The sequence below is a fragment of the Gambusia affinis genome, linkage group LG13 (assembly GCF_019740435.1).
Source record: "Gambusia affinis linkage group LG13, SWU_Gaff_1.0, whole genome shotgun sequence".
NCBI classification, from domain to species: domain Eukaryota; kingdom Metazoa; phylum Chordata; class Actinopteri; order Cyprinodontiformes; family Poeciliidae; genus Gambusia; species Gambusia affinis.
Genome location: NC_057880.1, coordinates 12,402,612 through 12,415,552, shown reverse-complemented (window position 1 = coordinate 12,415,552; position 12,941 = coordinate 12,402,612). Strand labels below are relative to the sequence as shown.

The window sequence follows — 12,941 nt, the reverse complement described above, 5'->3', positions numbered from 1 at the left end:
TCTCAAGTGGTCCCCCGGAGCCTCACACCGCCTGCAGGTTCGGTCGCTCTCTTCTCCAAGCGGTTCCATCCGCCTCACGCAGCACACCCAGAGACACGGCAAACAGGGGCACACAATTACTTACAGATAATATTATTCCGCTGGATGTACAGTTCACAAAAGACACGCACAGGAGCGGAAAAAAAAATAACAACAAAATAAAACAACAACACACCAACGGTAGCAGCCAAGAAAACCTTCACACAGCCTCTTCCACAAAGGCACACGCACGTCAACAAGCAAATCCATCATCTTTATTTCCTCCCCAATGTGCTCATATTTTCTCGTGGCTGCAGCAAGCTCACAAAAATATTTATTTTTGCTGATTTTTTCTTTTTCTTTTTCTTTTTTTTTTTTTTCTCGAGAAAACACAAAAGAAATCACACCTCTCGTTCTCCCTGGCTCATGCCAAAATAATCAATGCTTTCCAGAGAGGGACTTGTGGCGCGACATGCGTGGAGGGAAGGCAGAAGGATGCAGACATAGCTCCAGGGCTCTGGTTGGAGATAATAAGTGAGGAGAAGTCCTTGGGTATGTTTTACAGCTATCAAGACTCATCATATTTGACATGCATTCTGGTGTTTACACAGACTCTTCCGTAAAATCCTCTGCAGCTATAGAAGCGAACCGGGTGCATGGAGCAAACACAATGCAAGAGCAGGCAGAGCATACACTCTTACACACACAAGTGCTTCAGAAAGGAGGAACCGGTTGTTGCCTCTGCTTTTTTTTTTTTTTTTTATTTCTCCCTGCCTCTTTTCTCCACGTCCCATCTCTTATCCACGGCACAATTGGCGGCGTTAGCACCTGTCAGCTGACTGACTTCTTGTTCCCGGCGGCTTATGAAAAAATCATGGCTGCTGGGCTTCAGAGGCTGCTCTCCCATCAATATGAATTCACCATGGTCTTCATGCAACATTAGGCCAGGTCCTGTTTTCTTACAGCAAGCCGCACGCCGCTTCGTCTGTTATACACAAGAGGAAATGAAAAGAGTAAATAGTCCTTTTAGAATGTTGCATTCAATCATGGGTGGAACCAAGTCGCCTATGAAAGGGACCAGTATACTTGGCTCTCTAAAGCACATTTGCTTTCTACCCCCAGATATAACGGCGCACTGCTCCATGTCTTTTATTAGTGTGTCCAGTTCTCCTGTAAATAAAACAGTGCAATTCTCCGTGCGGCCCCAGTAGATTGTCCCCCGTTCTTATATCCCAAACAAGCTCTCACAGATTTATGTACTTTTAGTTTTACAGCTAAAGCAGGAGCACTAAAAGTGGCAAAATATATGGGGATTATACTTATATATTACAAAACTAAAAAGCCAGAGTACATTCAGCAAAAACAAATAAGTTGAATTCTATTATTATTATTACTCATATATAAAAAACATATATATATATATCTGGCAAGGAATTTTGTTTTGCCTGCTTGTGCCCCAAGCTCTGCAACTGAGTATTAGGACTTAAAAAGGAGGTTGATTTAGCAACATTTTTATAATTATGCTGACCGTAAACATTCTAATGGCTCTTTATCAATTCAAACAGAGAAACTACAGTGGCTATAAAAAGTTTTTAACCCCTGAATGTTCTGAACTTTCTATTGCTTTCACAAATCATCCACTACCAGTGAAAAAAAAAAGATTTAGATGTATCTCTACTTCAGCACACCTGAGTCAAATAATGAGATCATTAGCAGGACTCTGGAGAACCTGACTGCACTTGGGAGGTGATTCAGCTGTTGGATTCAAGTGTGTTGGACCAGGGAGACATCTAAGAGTTGCAGGACACTGGCCCTCGAGGACCAGGAGTGCCCACCCCTGAGCTAAATCTACACAAAAATGGTTTGAAGACAACAAGGTGGATGCTCCAGAGTGGCCTAGTCAAAGCCCAGGCCTCAATCCTAAAATTTCTAAAAGGACTTTGGTTAATCACAGCACAGATAATTGTCTTTATCTCGTAGATGTCAGTTTTCACTTCAACATAAAAAAAATCCTTCAATGTGAATGTGGAAATTGATTTTCTTTGGTAATTTATTTTGCCAAAAGAGTTAAAGGCTGTTACTTGAGTTGTAAAAGCAATAAAAAGTGAAAATTATCCAATTGGCGACTACTTTTTATAGGCATTTTAGATGATGTACAAAATTTGGAAAAATGTATTTTTCTACAGTCCTCCACTTAGAGGAAACTACATCAGGACTTGTAGATGTCCAGAATTTGTTTCCCTGCCACTCTTTGCATAATTATCTAAGTTCAGCCATATTTGAGAGATATGAATTGCCTTTTGAGGATCAGACCACAACATTTGACAAGGCCATTTCAAAATTTCCTTTTTTTTTTTTTTCTTTATTTTGTAGCATCTTTTTTCATTTTCTGAGTCATTCAGAGGTGAACCCGTGTTTGTGTTCCATTTACATCTGAGTGCATTTAAACCTAAACTCATGACCTGATCGCTGGATACTTTCCTTCAGGAGTTTTTAGTAGAGAGCAGAGTTTATTATCCTATCAATTAATTCATCCTGAATGACAAAAGCAGCCCCTAAACTTAGCACTACTACCAACCTTCTTAACCTTCTTATTCTCATACTGTAACATATTGCTACAAAGGTTTTGAGAGGACAGACACCTCCTGAAAGGTTCCATACTAGTCTCATTGGTTCATAGAGTCTTTTTACTAAAGGTCTGGGGAGATCATTACATCAACAAGTGAGGGTAAGTGATTTATTGATTCTACATGTCTGGTATTAACCCATGAAATCGAACCTTGCTTTTCAAATTACATGGCTACTCACAATTACTTCAAGACTTAGCAAGAGGGTACAAAGTACTATTTTTACACATTGTCAGCTTCTTGTGAATAGCTTTCCTTTCACAGCATTTCTGAGATTAACTTTGTTTGTTTGTAATGTGTTTGGTGATTAACACTAAGGAGCGACAAAGACACCAAAACATTTTTATCATCCGTGACTGAAACTTTTATATAAAAGATGGAAATTGTCAAATTAACAAGTAAAGCTCAGTCTACAGTTGTGAAACCTATAAGAGCTCAGCAATAATAATCTCTTACTGACATCAACCTGCTGATAATGCATTGAGTCATTCGGCTTTCCCGTTACATTTGCTTGGGCGGACCAGCTGCAGGAATCTCTGCTTTCCTCCTACTTCCCTGCCTCTCTCCCAGCCCTTTAAACATGCCGACAGTCAATTATCTACACCACTTCTTCCTGACATCATCGCTCTAATACAAGCTGCTCCTGACCTTATGTTTGTGTGTCTTGAGCGGATGAAAGTGCTGTGTTTCTCCCTGATTGGATTAACTTCAGATGTGGTGTGTGTCTGGGTCTATTACACGAGCCCTGTTGAGATTTCGAACCCCAAGCCCGGACTCCCTCCCAGCCCCCCTCTAACCCTTATCTCCACATCCAAACCGTTGTGATCCTCGTCCTTACAGCCACAGTTCCACCCTTCTCCTCCTTTTACACCTCCCCAAAGGCCCGCTCTCCCTGCACGCCAGCTCCTGCTGGCACACACACATGCAGCACTGTCATGTGCACAGTCGCACATGCACATATGCCCCAGATCAGGCCTCTAAACAGTCATAGTCCATGTGTCCATTGCTCACTGATGGAATGCCTGGGGAAACCCTGTTTCTTCATCCGCACCCGCCTTCTCTCCCTGATCAGTTTTTTTCTGAGTCCAGAGGGGTCATCTCAGATGGGGAGCTCATAATCAACTCAATTAAGTGAATCTGATTGCGATGGCAAATTGGTCCGAGTTATAACATTATCATTAATGCCTCAAGTGCAGTCACAATGGGACGCAGCAATCAGATGGGAATGAGACTAATAGGAAGGGAGGGCGCAGGGAGTCTGCTCTGGAACTTAGGGAAAGACTGACTTTGCTTTAGGAGAGAAGAGCGAATACAAATGTACCTTTTTGTGAAAAGCATAGGAGTAGATTGCAGAAGTGGAAGTGGGCAGTTAAAGTATTATTTCGTCTGCAGAGAGCAATTCTCCCTCTGACAATGAGGACTGACAACAACTGCGAGATGTTATTGGAAAAGCTTTACTGTATTTGAAATTAGGCTGGGAGAACTAGCTTTAAACCTGGGGTTCACCAGTAATTGTTTCTCAGAATGTGACATTTGCCTCTTTTTTGGTGGGTTGCTCAATGTGTCAACACCTTTCACATAGCCAAGAATTTTTTTTTTTTTTTTTTACTGTGGTTCACGTGCCCTGGAGCGGCCCGTTTGATCTTCTTGAGGACTGTCAACTTATTGCGTGACTGCATGGAAATTGAATTCTGTATTTATTTACACGGCAGGTTAATAGAATAGATGCCTTAGTGATTTGAAAGTCAAACAACCACACCTGCCATTCATTCCATTTCATATTTTTTTCTCCGTAGAGGCAGATCCACTCCTTTGTTCTGTTTGGCTTGAACACACAAAGAGAGGATGATAATGAACTGAATGGCTTATCCCGTGCATTCTAACTGAAGAATGCACTGTAGCTCAGACACAAATGTAGTAAATCCTGATTTTTAGGATTGGCAAAACAGTTCTTGGGAAGATTTTTTTTTCCGTTACATCCTCATCTACATTCTGCAACCCTTGCAATTGCCTGTATACAGCTCCTTGCACAAATATTCATTAAACAACCACTGGAAGGTAAACTTTTGTCTCGTTCTCAAATCCTTTGCAGCCTTTAACAGATTTCCCCTCAGAGGTTTCCTGTATTTTCAATCTTTTCATCAGCATTCCCACAGCATGATTCTGCCAACACCAAATTGTCCAGGATGACTTGCGGTGTTATTTATTTACTTCTTTTGACACTGTTGATGTTTTGAAATTAGGAAGTTCAATTATGGCATCAGCATAGGCTCCCTTCTTATCAGTCGTCCTTAAAGGCTGTATTTGAGGAGAGTCCAACTGATATTTGTTCTATCGATAAATTTGAATCTCTGCAGCTCCTTCAGAGTTCTCCGCTTAATGTGCTTCTTCATGTTCTTCTATGTTAGGATAAATTGAAAGGAGCTTTGTGAGAGCTCTGAATGTCATTTTACAACGTAGCCATGATTCTCCTGGTGTGGTTCTTTGTGTTGATGTCATTTATTCATAAACAGTACCTAAAAAATCTCTGCAGTTTTACAAAACAGATGAATTTATACTCAAATTATTATACACTCTATATACTAGTTAGATAACTTCTAAAGATAACTAGTCAAAATGAATTGTTTCAAGAGTATCAGGATAAAAAGGAAGAATAAAATGCATGTCATCCTTTTTTTTTTCTAATAAATAAACTTAATAGCCCAATACAACAGACTAGAGTTTGCCATGGCTATGTGACAAAATCTTTAAAAAAATTTAAACAGTGGGAATACTTTCACAAGGCACTTTACTAAATACTTTTTATCTGTGCATTGACTAACAATACCTAACCGGGCCTTTTTTCTAGGGGAAAAAAAAGGAAAAACATACGATGGCCCAGTTTGAGTAAACTCTGCCTCAGTGCATGCCTATCTGCTCATACTGGAGCTTTAAACAGACTTGTCATGCTGGAGGATGCTGTCGTCAAAGAGAGGACAAATCCAAGGATGTCAATTGAATGCTGAGAACTGTCTGTCATCTGTCCTGATGTTGGTCTCTCCATTGTGATTAGCATCACTTAATATTCATGCATGCCTATCTGACTGCGGAGATGATGCCAAGCTGACTCCTGTTGTTCGTGTACAGAAGAGGCTGTCTCCCTATGATGAATACACGGATGATGTAAGAGCCTTGTGGTGTTACGAGCACATCAATATGTTGCGCCAGTGTAGGCTCTGATGGTGTCACAGGTCAATTCAATAAGAGGAAAGTGATATTGCAACAGAGACAAGGAAGTGAAGGCCTCGGTCTCTGAGAGTTGCTTGATTGTGCATTTGCTAAGCAACACTGCCACTCGGTGGTCAAAGTTAGGCACTGTATGGCAAATATATGGAGGTGAAACAGATTTGAAGACATCCTAAATGAAAATCAGACACAAATCCCTAACATAGGGCTGGTTTTAAACTGACAAAGTACCTCAGCTTAGCTTCTATATGCCCCAAAATTTAAAAGCTTTTTTTTTGTTTGTTTGTTTGTTTTTTCTTTAGTTGTACACAATTCTCCTTCCTGCATCAAACCAGGAACATCCTGAATTATTTTATTTCATATAAACAGTTGTATGTGTCAGGTTTGTTTCCTTGCTTCTCCAGTAGTTTAGACTTTTTTTATTTTATTTTATTTATTTATTTTACCTCAGAGAGACTTCGTGAACGTGTATCATTGTGGCACAGTGACAGTCAAGGCCGGGAGGGGGAACGGTGGTGCGCTCGCCGCAGATGGCAGTGCACATTTTTTCATTCCTTAAACAGACACAAAAAGCAGCCGAGGGACCAGGACCTGTCTGTGGAATGTGCTGGGGAAGAGTAGGTACTTGGCACAAGTAGCAGAAACAATTAGCATCACATAAGCAGGGGCCCGGAGCAGCAGGAGGCAGAGGGAGACGATGGCGGAGAAGAAACAAGGCATCTCGTTTTCACCAAGAGGACTTAAACAGATCTGCATACACACTTTGAGACATCCTCTTCCTTTCCTTCGCCACAGCTCAAACATTTTTTTAAAAGACTGTTTGTGTCATCGCTCATTTAAGTGACGAGTTCTTGTTCCCGGCGTGTTTTTGTTTGGATCTATGCATTCTTAATTGGGGAACAGGCAGAGGAAGTGCAGTGTCCTTGGAGAGGCGTTGCATCCCACTCACATCCCGAAATTCCTTTTTGAACAATCCTGGCAATTCCCATTCCAGTTCTAAAGTTGCAAGAAGAAATGATATTCTTGCTGTAGATCGGAAAAAACAAGATAATATATATATATATATATATATATATATATATATATATATATATATATATATATATATATATATATATATATATATATATATATATATATAAATGGTGTCTCACTCAGTGCCAGTCTAATGTGCAAACTAGATGTGTTGTTTAGACTAGCCTCCAGACCAGCAGAGGGCCCCTAGAGCACTAAAGTTGTCATGCACGTCAGGCACTTAATTGCAAATCTTTTTTTTTTTTTTTTTTTGATAAAAGACACGTCAGTAGAAATAATCATTCAACAACACCATAAATCAAGAACCTTCATTCTTTGTGTGTAATTTTCAGTTGCAAACCAATCTTCCTTTCGTATAGCATTGTTTTCAAAATTGCATTTTGTTGCATGAATACATTTAATCTGGGTAATTTGGAGAGAAACTATAATAACGTTGTGATGCTCAAACATGTAACTTTTTTTGCAGTAAGGTCAAGATATCCGGCTTTAATTATGGTAGGATGGTTGGAAGGCCCCAGAATCAAATTTTGCATAGGATCCCCTTTAATCCCAAAAAGGCACTAACACTACCGAAACACTCTCTGTTTTATTTTAAGCAGCTTTATTTTTTCACATCATCCCTAACAATACAGCCTTCCCTTCAAATTTTATTTAAAAAGTCTACATGAGTGAATGAACTCACACTTGACACGCTACCATCTACACATTTTTAGTTGCTAAATACAGATAGCAACCAAAGCTGGACTCTTCATATCATCTCGATGTGATGAAGACATCTATCCAGTCGACTAAGGAGAGGAACCTGAGGCTGCATTTCCAGTAACTTACGTAATGCTTTAAAGATCCATTTGGATCAAAATCTCTGTAAAAATGTTCCTGACACCTAAGAAAACATACGGTCCAACCCTAGTGGCAAGGTGTACCCATTAAAAGGCTGGTGAGGTCAGTGTTTACTGTGTGTGCCCTACTTTGAAATTCTGCACTATTTTTTTTTGTTGTCAAAATGTACTTTTAAAAGTAATCAGGCCCCCTTTATGCAGTTTCATTATTTTTGCCCCATAAATTTCACTAACATCCACATTTTGAAGCTATTCTGACAGTGTTCAAGAAATTGTTGCAACATAATAATAACAGTAATCTGCACTCTGTAAAAGTCAACGAAGCTGTGTTGGTACAATTTTACTCTGCAAGGCCGAACGCAGAATCAGTTGGTCGCTCTCATCATTTCAATCAGTATGCAAAATATATTACGTCAAACCTTTTTTATGGACTTTTTACATTTCTCTTTATTTATGTGAGTGTGGAGATCTAAAGAGGAATTCAATAAGATTAAACTGTTAGAAAAACAAAAAGTTATCATTAGTTGTAAATTATGATCATATGCCACTTGATAAACAGACTTTGTTTATTTCTTTGAGATGTCGTCAGTGAAGATGTTTAAACAAATAAGTGACAAGCGTAAAATAAAGGAAATGAAAACATAGCTTCAAAGACTCCTCCACAAAATGTAGAAATATAAAGTCTTTTACACTGAGTTGTGACAATAAAACAAAAATAAAATATGATGTATAGAAAAGCATTTAGGCTATATATTTAGTTCTTTCATTATCCATCCTCTAAATGTGATATGAATAGAGAAATTATTTATTTCACTTTTCTACCACTAGACGGCAGCATTACTGTCTAATGAGCAACGACAAAATTCCTCACCGTGTAAACCTCTAGGATGAATTCTAAAATGTCAGAGAACGTGAAATATTTTTCATTCAAACACTTTCCTCAACATAAATGTTGAAAATAACCTTTAGACATTCAAATTCATCCATATTAAATTCATCCACACATAATGTGCTGCAATGTGTAATATTACACAGACTGTAGCAATTACGTATTTTTCTTCTCTTTTTTTACCTTCCATATGCTCAATTAAAGATTTGTAAGAAATGTACCAAAAAATTTGTTGTTTTTTTGTTTGTTTTTTTTCAAATTAAATACATTTATACAAGTTTTTAAAAAAACAAAACAAAAAAACAATAAAACAAAAACAGGAGCAATAATTTCTGTTGGACTGTTTTACAATATCTTACAAATATATATCCAATTTTGTTTTGCTGTTGCCTTTGGATTTTGCAAAATGCTACATTTTACATCTTAGGAATAAGCATATTTCTCAAAAATTACTCATCAAGCCTTCTGTGTTGTGAAGTAGATTCATTTTGGACCTTCAATTGTGGGATAACAAACAAATAACTGAACAAAGCATTTTATTCTAGCTTGTAGGATGTGTGTAGTACTTCACGACTTGAGCAAATAACATGGATGCAATGATAAATATACTACCTTTTCTTAAATAAGCTGATGTTGCAAAACTTAAAAGAAAAAAAAAAATCAAGTTGGGCTTTCCCTATAAAAGGTTAACCTAAACAAACACAGATTGCAAAGTCCAAAAAGAACGGACAGTGAGGGATTTAGTACAGTCAAACACAAAAAACTCCCATCCCAAGACAACTGAGCAGAATGGTTGCAAACATCAAGACTCTTGTCTGCATTGGACTTGCTGTTGTTTTAACAGGTAGAAAATGTTTGAGCTGTGAAAAACTGGATCTATTTGAAGTACTACATTAATGTTTATTGCAGGTGTCTTGTTTCTTTCTGTTCAGGTGTGGGAAAATCTGCCTTTATTGGAAAAAGTCACAGTGGGGGGAAAGATAACCTGGTTCTGCAGTATGTAGTTAACAACTCCCTAAGGGAGCATCCAGTCCTCACCAAACTCAGACTGGTAAGTAAACCCTGAAACCCATAATATTATTTAATCTGTTTTTTTGTTTTGTTTTTTGTTTTGTTTTTTTCCTCAGGCAACTGATGACAAAACAGAGTATGAGATCCTGTCTATGAATCACAGACAGTTTGTCGAAACTAAAGTTTTAGTTTTGTTTTTGTCATAACCACTGTAATATAATTTTTTTTAGCATGGCTGGCTAAAGGAGGTTATGTGGTGATTGTTCAGTAACCATCTAGCTGGCACCACTTTATTAAAAGGGAAGATAAACTGGTGTTAGGATAATTGTGAGACAATAACAGATTCCCCACTCTAACATGATTTGTTTCTTAACAAATAAAGTTTAGGTTGTCAGTAGTTTTGTGTTGAGCAACTCGTGGAGCTAATGATCAGTCTGACTTCTGAAACCAATGAAATCACAAGTCATTGATAAAGCTTTTTCCATGCTGTTTTGTTTTGTTTTTGTAGCTAACAGTATTCTGTTAAAATTAATTATGCAAGGACGTTTTGATTGAGCAATATTAAACTTGATATTGATTTATTTTTTATTTGCATCTCTGTAAATGATTAACTAAATACCATTCAGGGACATCTAGCCAGAAGTTAATTAATAACTAATGAATCTTGTGTTCTCTACTTTTTATATATATATATATCTAAAATGTACTGTACGGAGCTCTGTGGTATTGTATGATACTGTATCCACACTAAAATTTTATTTAGTGAAAAAGAAGTAAAGAACATTATTTAGTTACACAATGAAAGCAATATGGTTCTCAAACACTAGAGGGCACACCAGTAAAAGGTAGCAACATGCCGTCTAATGTCTTCTGCGTTTTCATTTTAGAGAACCCTTGACGATCAATGGAACAGAATGATGGTGGCAGCAGAGCAAGCCCAGTTTATGGCAAATCTCATACGACTGGTCAATGCCACAAAAGCAATTGAAATAGGTAAGATAAGATTACCGTGTGTCTCACGCCATGCGGATTTGAAAGTGACAGAACAAATCACAAGTTTATAACAATGCATTACTTTTATTGTGCCGAGCCGTTAGTTTTCCTCTAATAAACATTTTGCTCAGTATAATATTCTAGGCAAGATTCTTGATTAGTTTGCCTTTATCTCTTTTTCGAGTAAAGCATGCCTTTGTATTTACAGAAATCTAAATTTTATTGTAAAAATAAGAGAATAATCAATTAATTTCAGAAGAAAAGTTACAATAATTGCTATAGTTCAGCGCTTTGATCAAAGCTGCTTCTAGTTTCCAGCAGTGATTACAAACTGTTTTCAGAAAATGTTTTGGACTAACCAATATTTTTATGATGCAGGGATGTACACTGGATACAACGCTCTGAGCATGGCTTTGGCCATGCCAGAGAATGGACAAGTGGTAGCTTGTGAAATAGAAGACACCTACATAGAAATAGCCAAACCCTTTTTTAAAGAGGTGAGAACAGTAAAAAAAAAAAAAAAAGGATGGGGAGAGAGAGAGAAAAAATATGACTTGGATCCCTCTGTTATGAATGTCCTAATGTTTCAAAGCCTTTAAATATTCATATTAATCCAGATTATATTACACAAGTGCACAGTTCCTGGTCTACCAACATCTGAATTTGCCATTTAGGTTCTGTCAGAGCTAATTTGTGCAGCAAACAGCAGATTGCCCGTCTAACAACTGTCAGTGTGTCTCCAGAAATCCTGCAGGCTGGACACTTTCAAGGTGTCTGCTCAGGAAACTGTGTTACAGAAAGATCCCAAGCCAAGCAGTGAAATCAATTCCTGTGTAAACCCTGACAAAAACATCATTTTGAAGTGGCTGCATAAAACTCAGCTTATAAACTTTTCCTTTTGTTGCAGGCTGGAGTGGAAAATAAGATTGATGTTCAGCATCAAATTGCACTTAAAACTCTGGGTAAGTGGTTTTGTTGATGTTACCATTGCTCTTCTACAGATGTGAGTTTTGCGTTTACTTTTCCATCTTGTGTTTTGTCAGATGAGCTGACGGCAGCTGGGGAAGCTGGAACATACGACTTTGTGTTCATCGATGCTGATAAATCCAACTATGACAGATACTATGAGAAGTCTCTGGAGCTCATAAGAAAGGGTGGTATAATTGCAATCGACAATGTGAGTAAAGTTCAAGTATTCGGTTCGTGTTTTGACAACAAGCATAAAGTGAAGCATATCTGTGATCTTGTTACACTGACAGGTGCTGTGGAGTGGAAAGGTTATGAACCCTGCGCCCAATGATACCACGTCACAGACTCTGGATGCTCTTAATAGGAAGATACACAAGGACCAGAGAGTTGAACTGAGCATGCTCACTGTGGGGGATGGGCTCACCATCGCTATTAAACGCTAATGGGGGAGTTTTTACCACACAAATGTGTTGAACTTATAATGATACTATTCATTATTTGATTAAACCATTTACTCCCTGTTTACGTTCTTTCTGTAAATTCAACTCTTATTAGTCTCCACAGTTTTAGACATCAGTATTATGTCATAAGGGCTAATTATAAATATATATATAAAAACATTTTGAGCTTTTTCGACTGCCCACGATGTCCTTCTGTTTATCGCATGTGGGCAAAGAAAGCAAGACCACAAGTGAGAAAACAAGAGAATAGGGGGGAGGGAACTGGTGCCAGGACAAGAAAGAAAGAGCGAGAGAGGGAAAGAAAAGAAACAAAACATTTCCTACTGTTAATTTACATGTTCAGGCAAGTGGGAGTGGTTGTGACAGAATACCTATAGCATCTATATTTGATCACTTTATATCTGAAATGTAAAATACTAACAAATGGTTGAGAGTCATAATTTTACTGTCCTGATTTACACTAAACAGAGACACCATTAGAGGAAAATACAACTGTATTCTGTTTTTAAATATACAAAATGGAACATGTTCAATGTCTTTTTAGTATCACGACTACCTTAGATTGAGATAAAGATTAAAACCAGACAAAAACGACCAGCTGAAGTTAGACTGGATTATTCCCCAATGATAAGCTGATTGTTAAAACATTGTTTTAATTGTGCAACCTTTTAATCTATGTGTAAAAAATAACACAAAGCAAAATAAAATAAAAAAAATGCATCAGAGGAAGGAGTCAATTCAAACAAGAACTGCCAGTGTAAACAAAAGTGACCAAGTTCAACTCAATTACTGCAAGGTGTCCAGAACTTGTGGCTGCTATGTGAGTCCACTTCATTGATACTTCACATGGCGTAAAGTGATTTAACAACACAAT

At 37.9% G+C, this 12,941-nt stretch overlaps 1 protein-coding gene across 1 annotated transcript; it reads left to right on the top strand.

Annotated features, from left to right (window-relative positions):
• Window positions 1-9,332: 9,332 nt before the first annotated feature.
• On the top strand, window positions 9,333-12,782 carry comtd1 (catechol-O-methyltransferase domain containing 1). Its single transcript, XM_044137356.1, has 7 exons — window positions 9,333-9,477; window positions 9,566-9,684; window positions 10,532-10,637; window positions 11,016-11,134; window positions 11,545-11,599; window positions 11,681-11,814; window positions 11,897-12,782. The coding sequence occupies exons 1-7, from the start codon at window positions 9,423-9,425 to the stop codon at window positions 12,047-12,049; spliced, it is 741 nt and encodes a 246-aa protein (XP_043993291.1). The 5' UTR covers window positions 9,333-9,422; the 3' UTR covers window positions 12,050-12,782.
• Window positions 12,783-12,941: the final 159 nt, after the last annotated feature.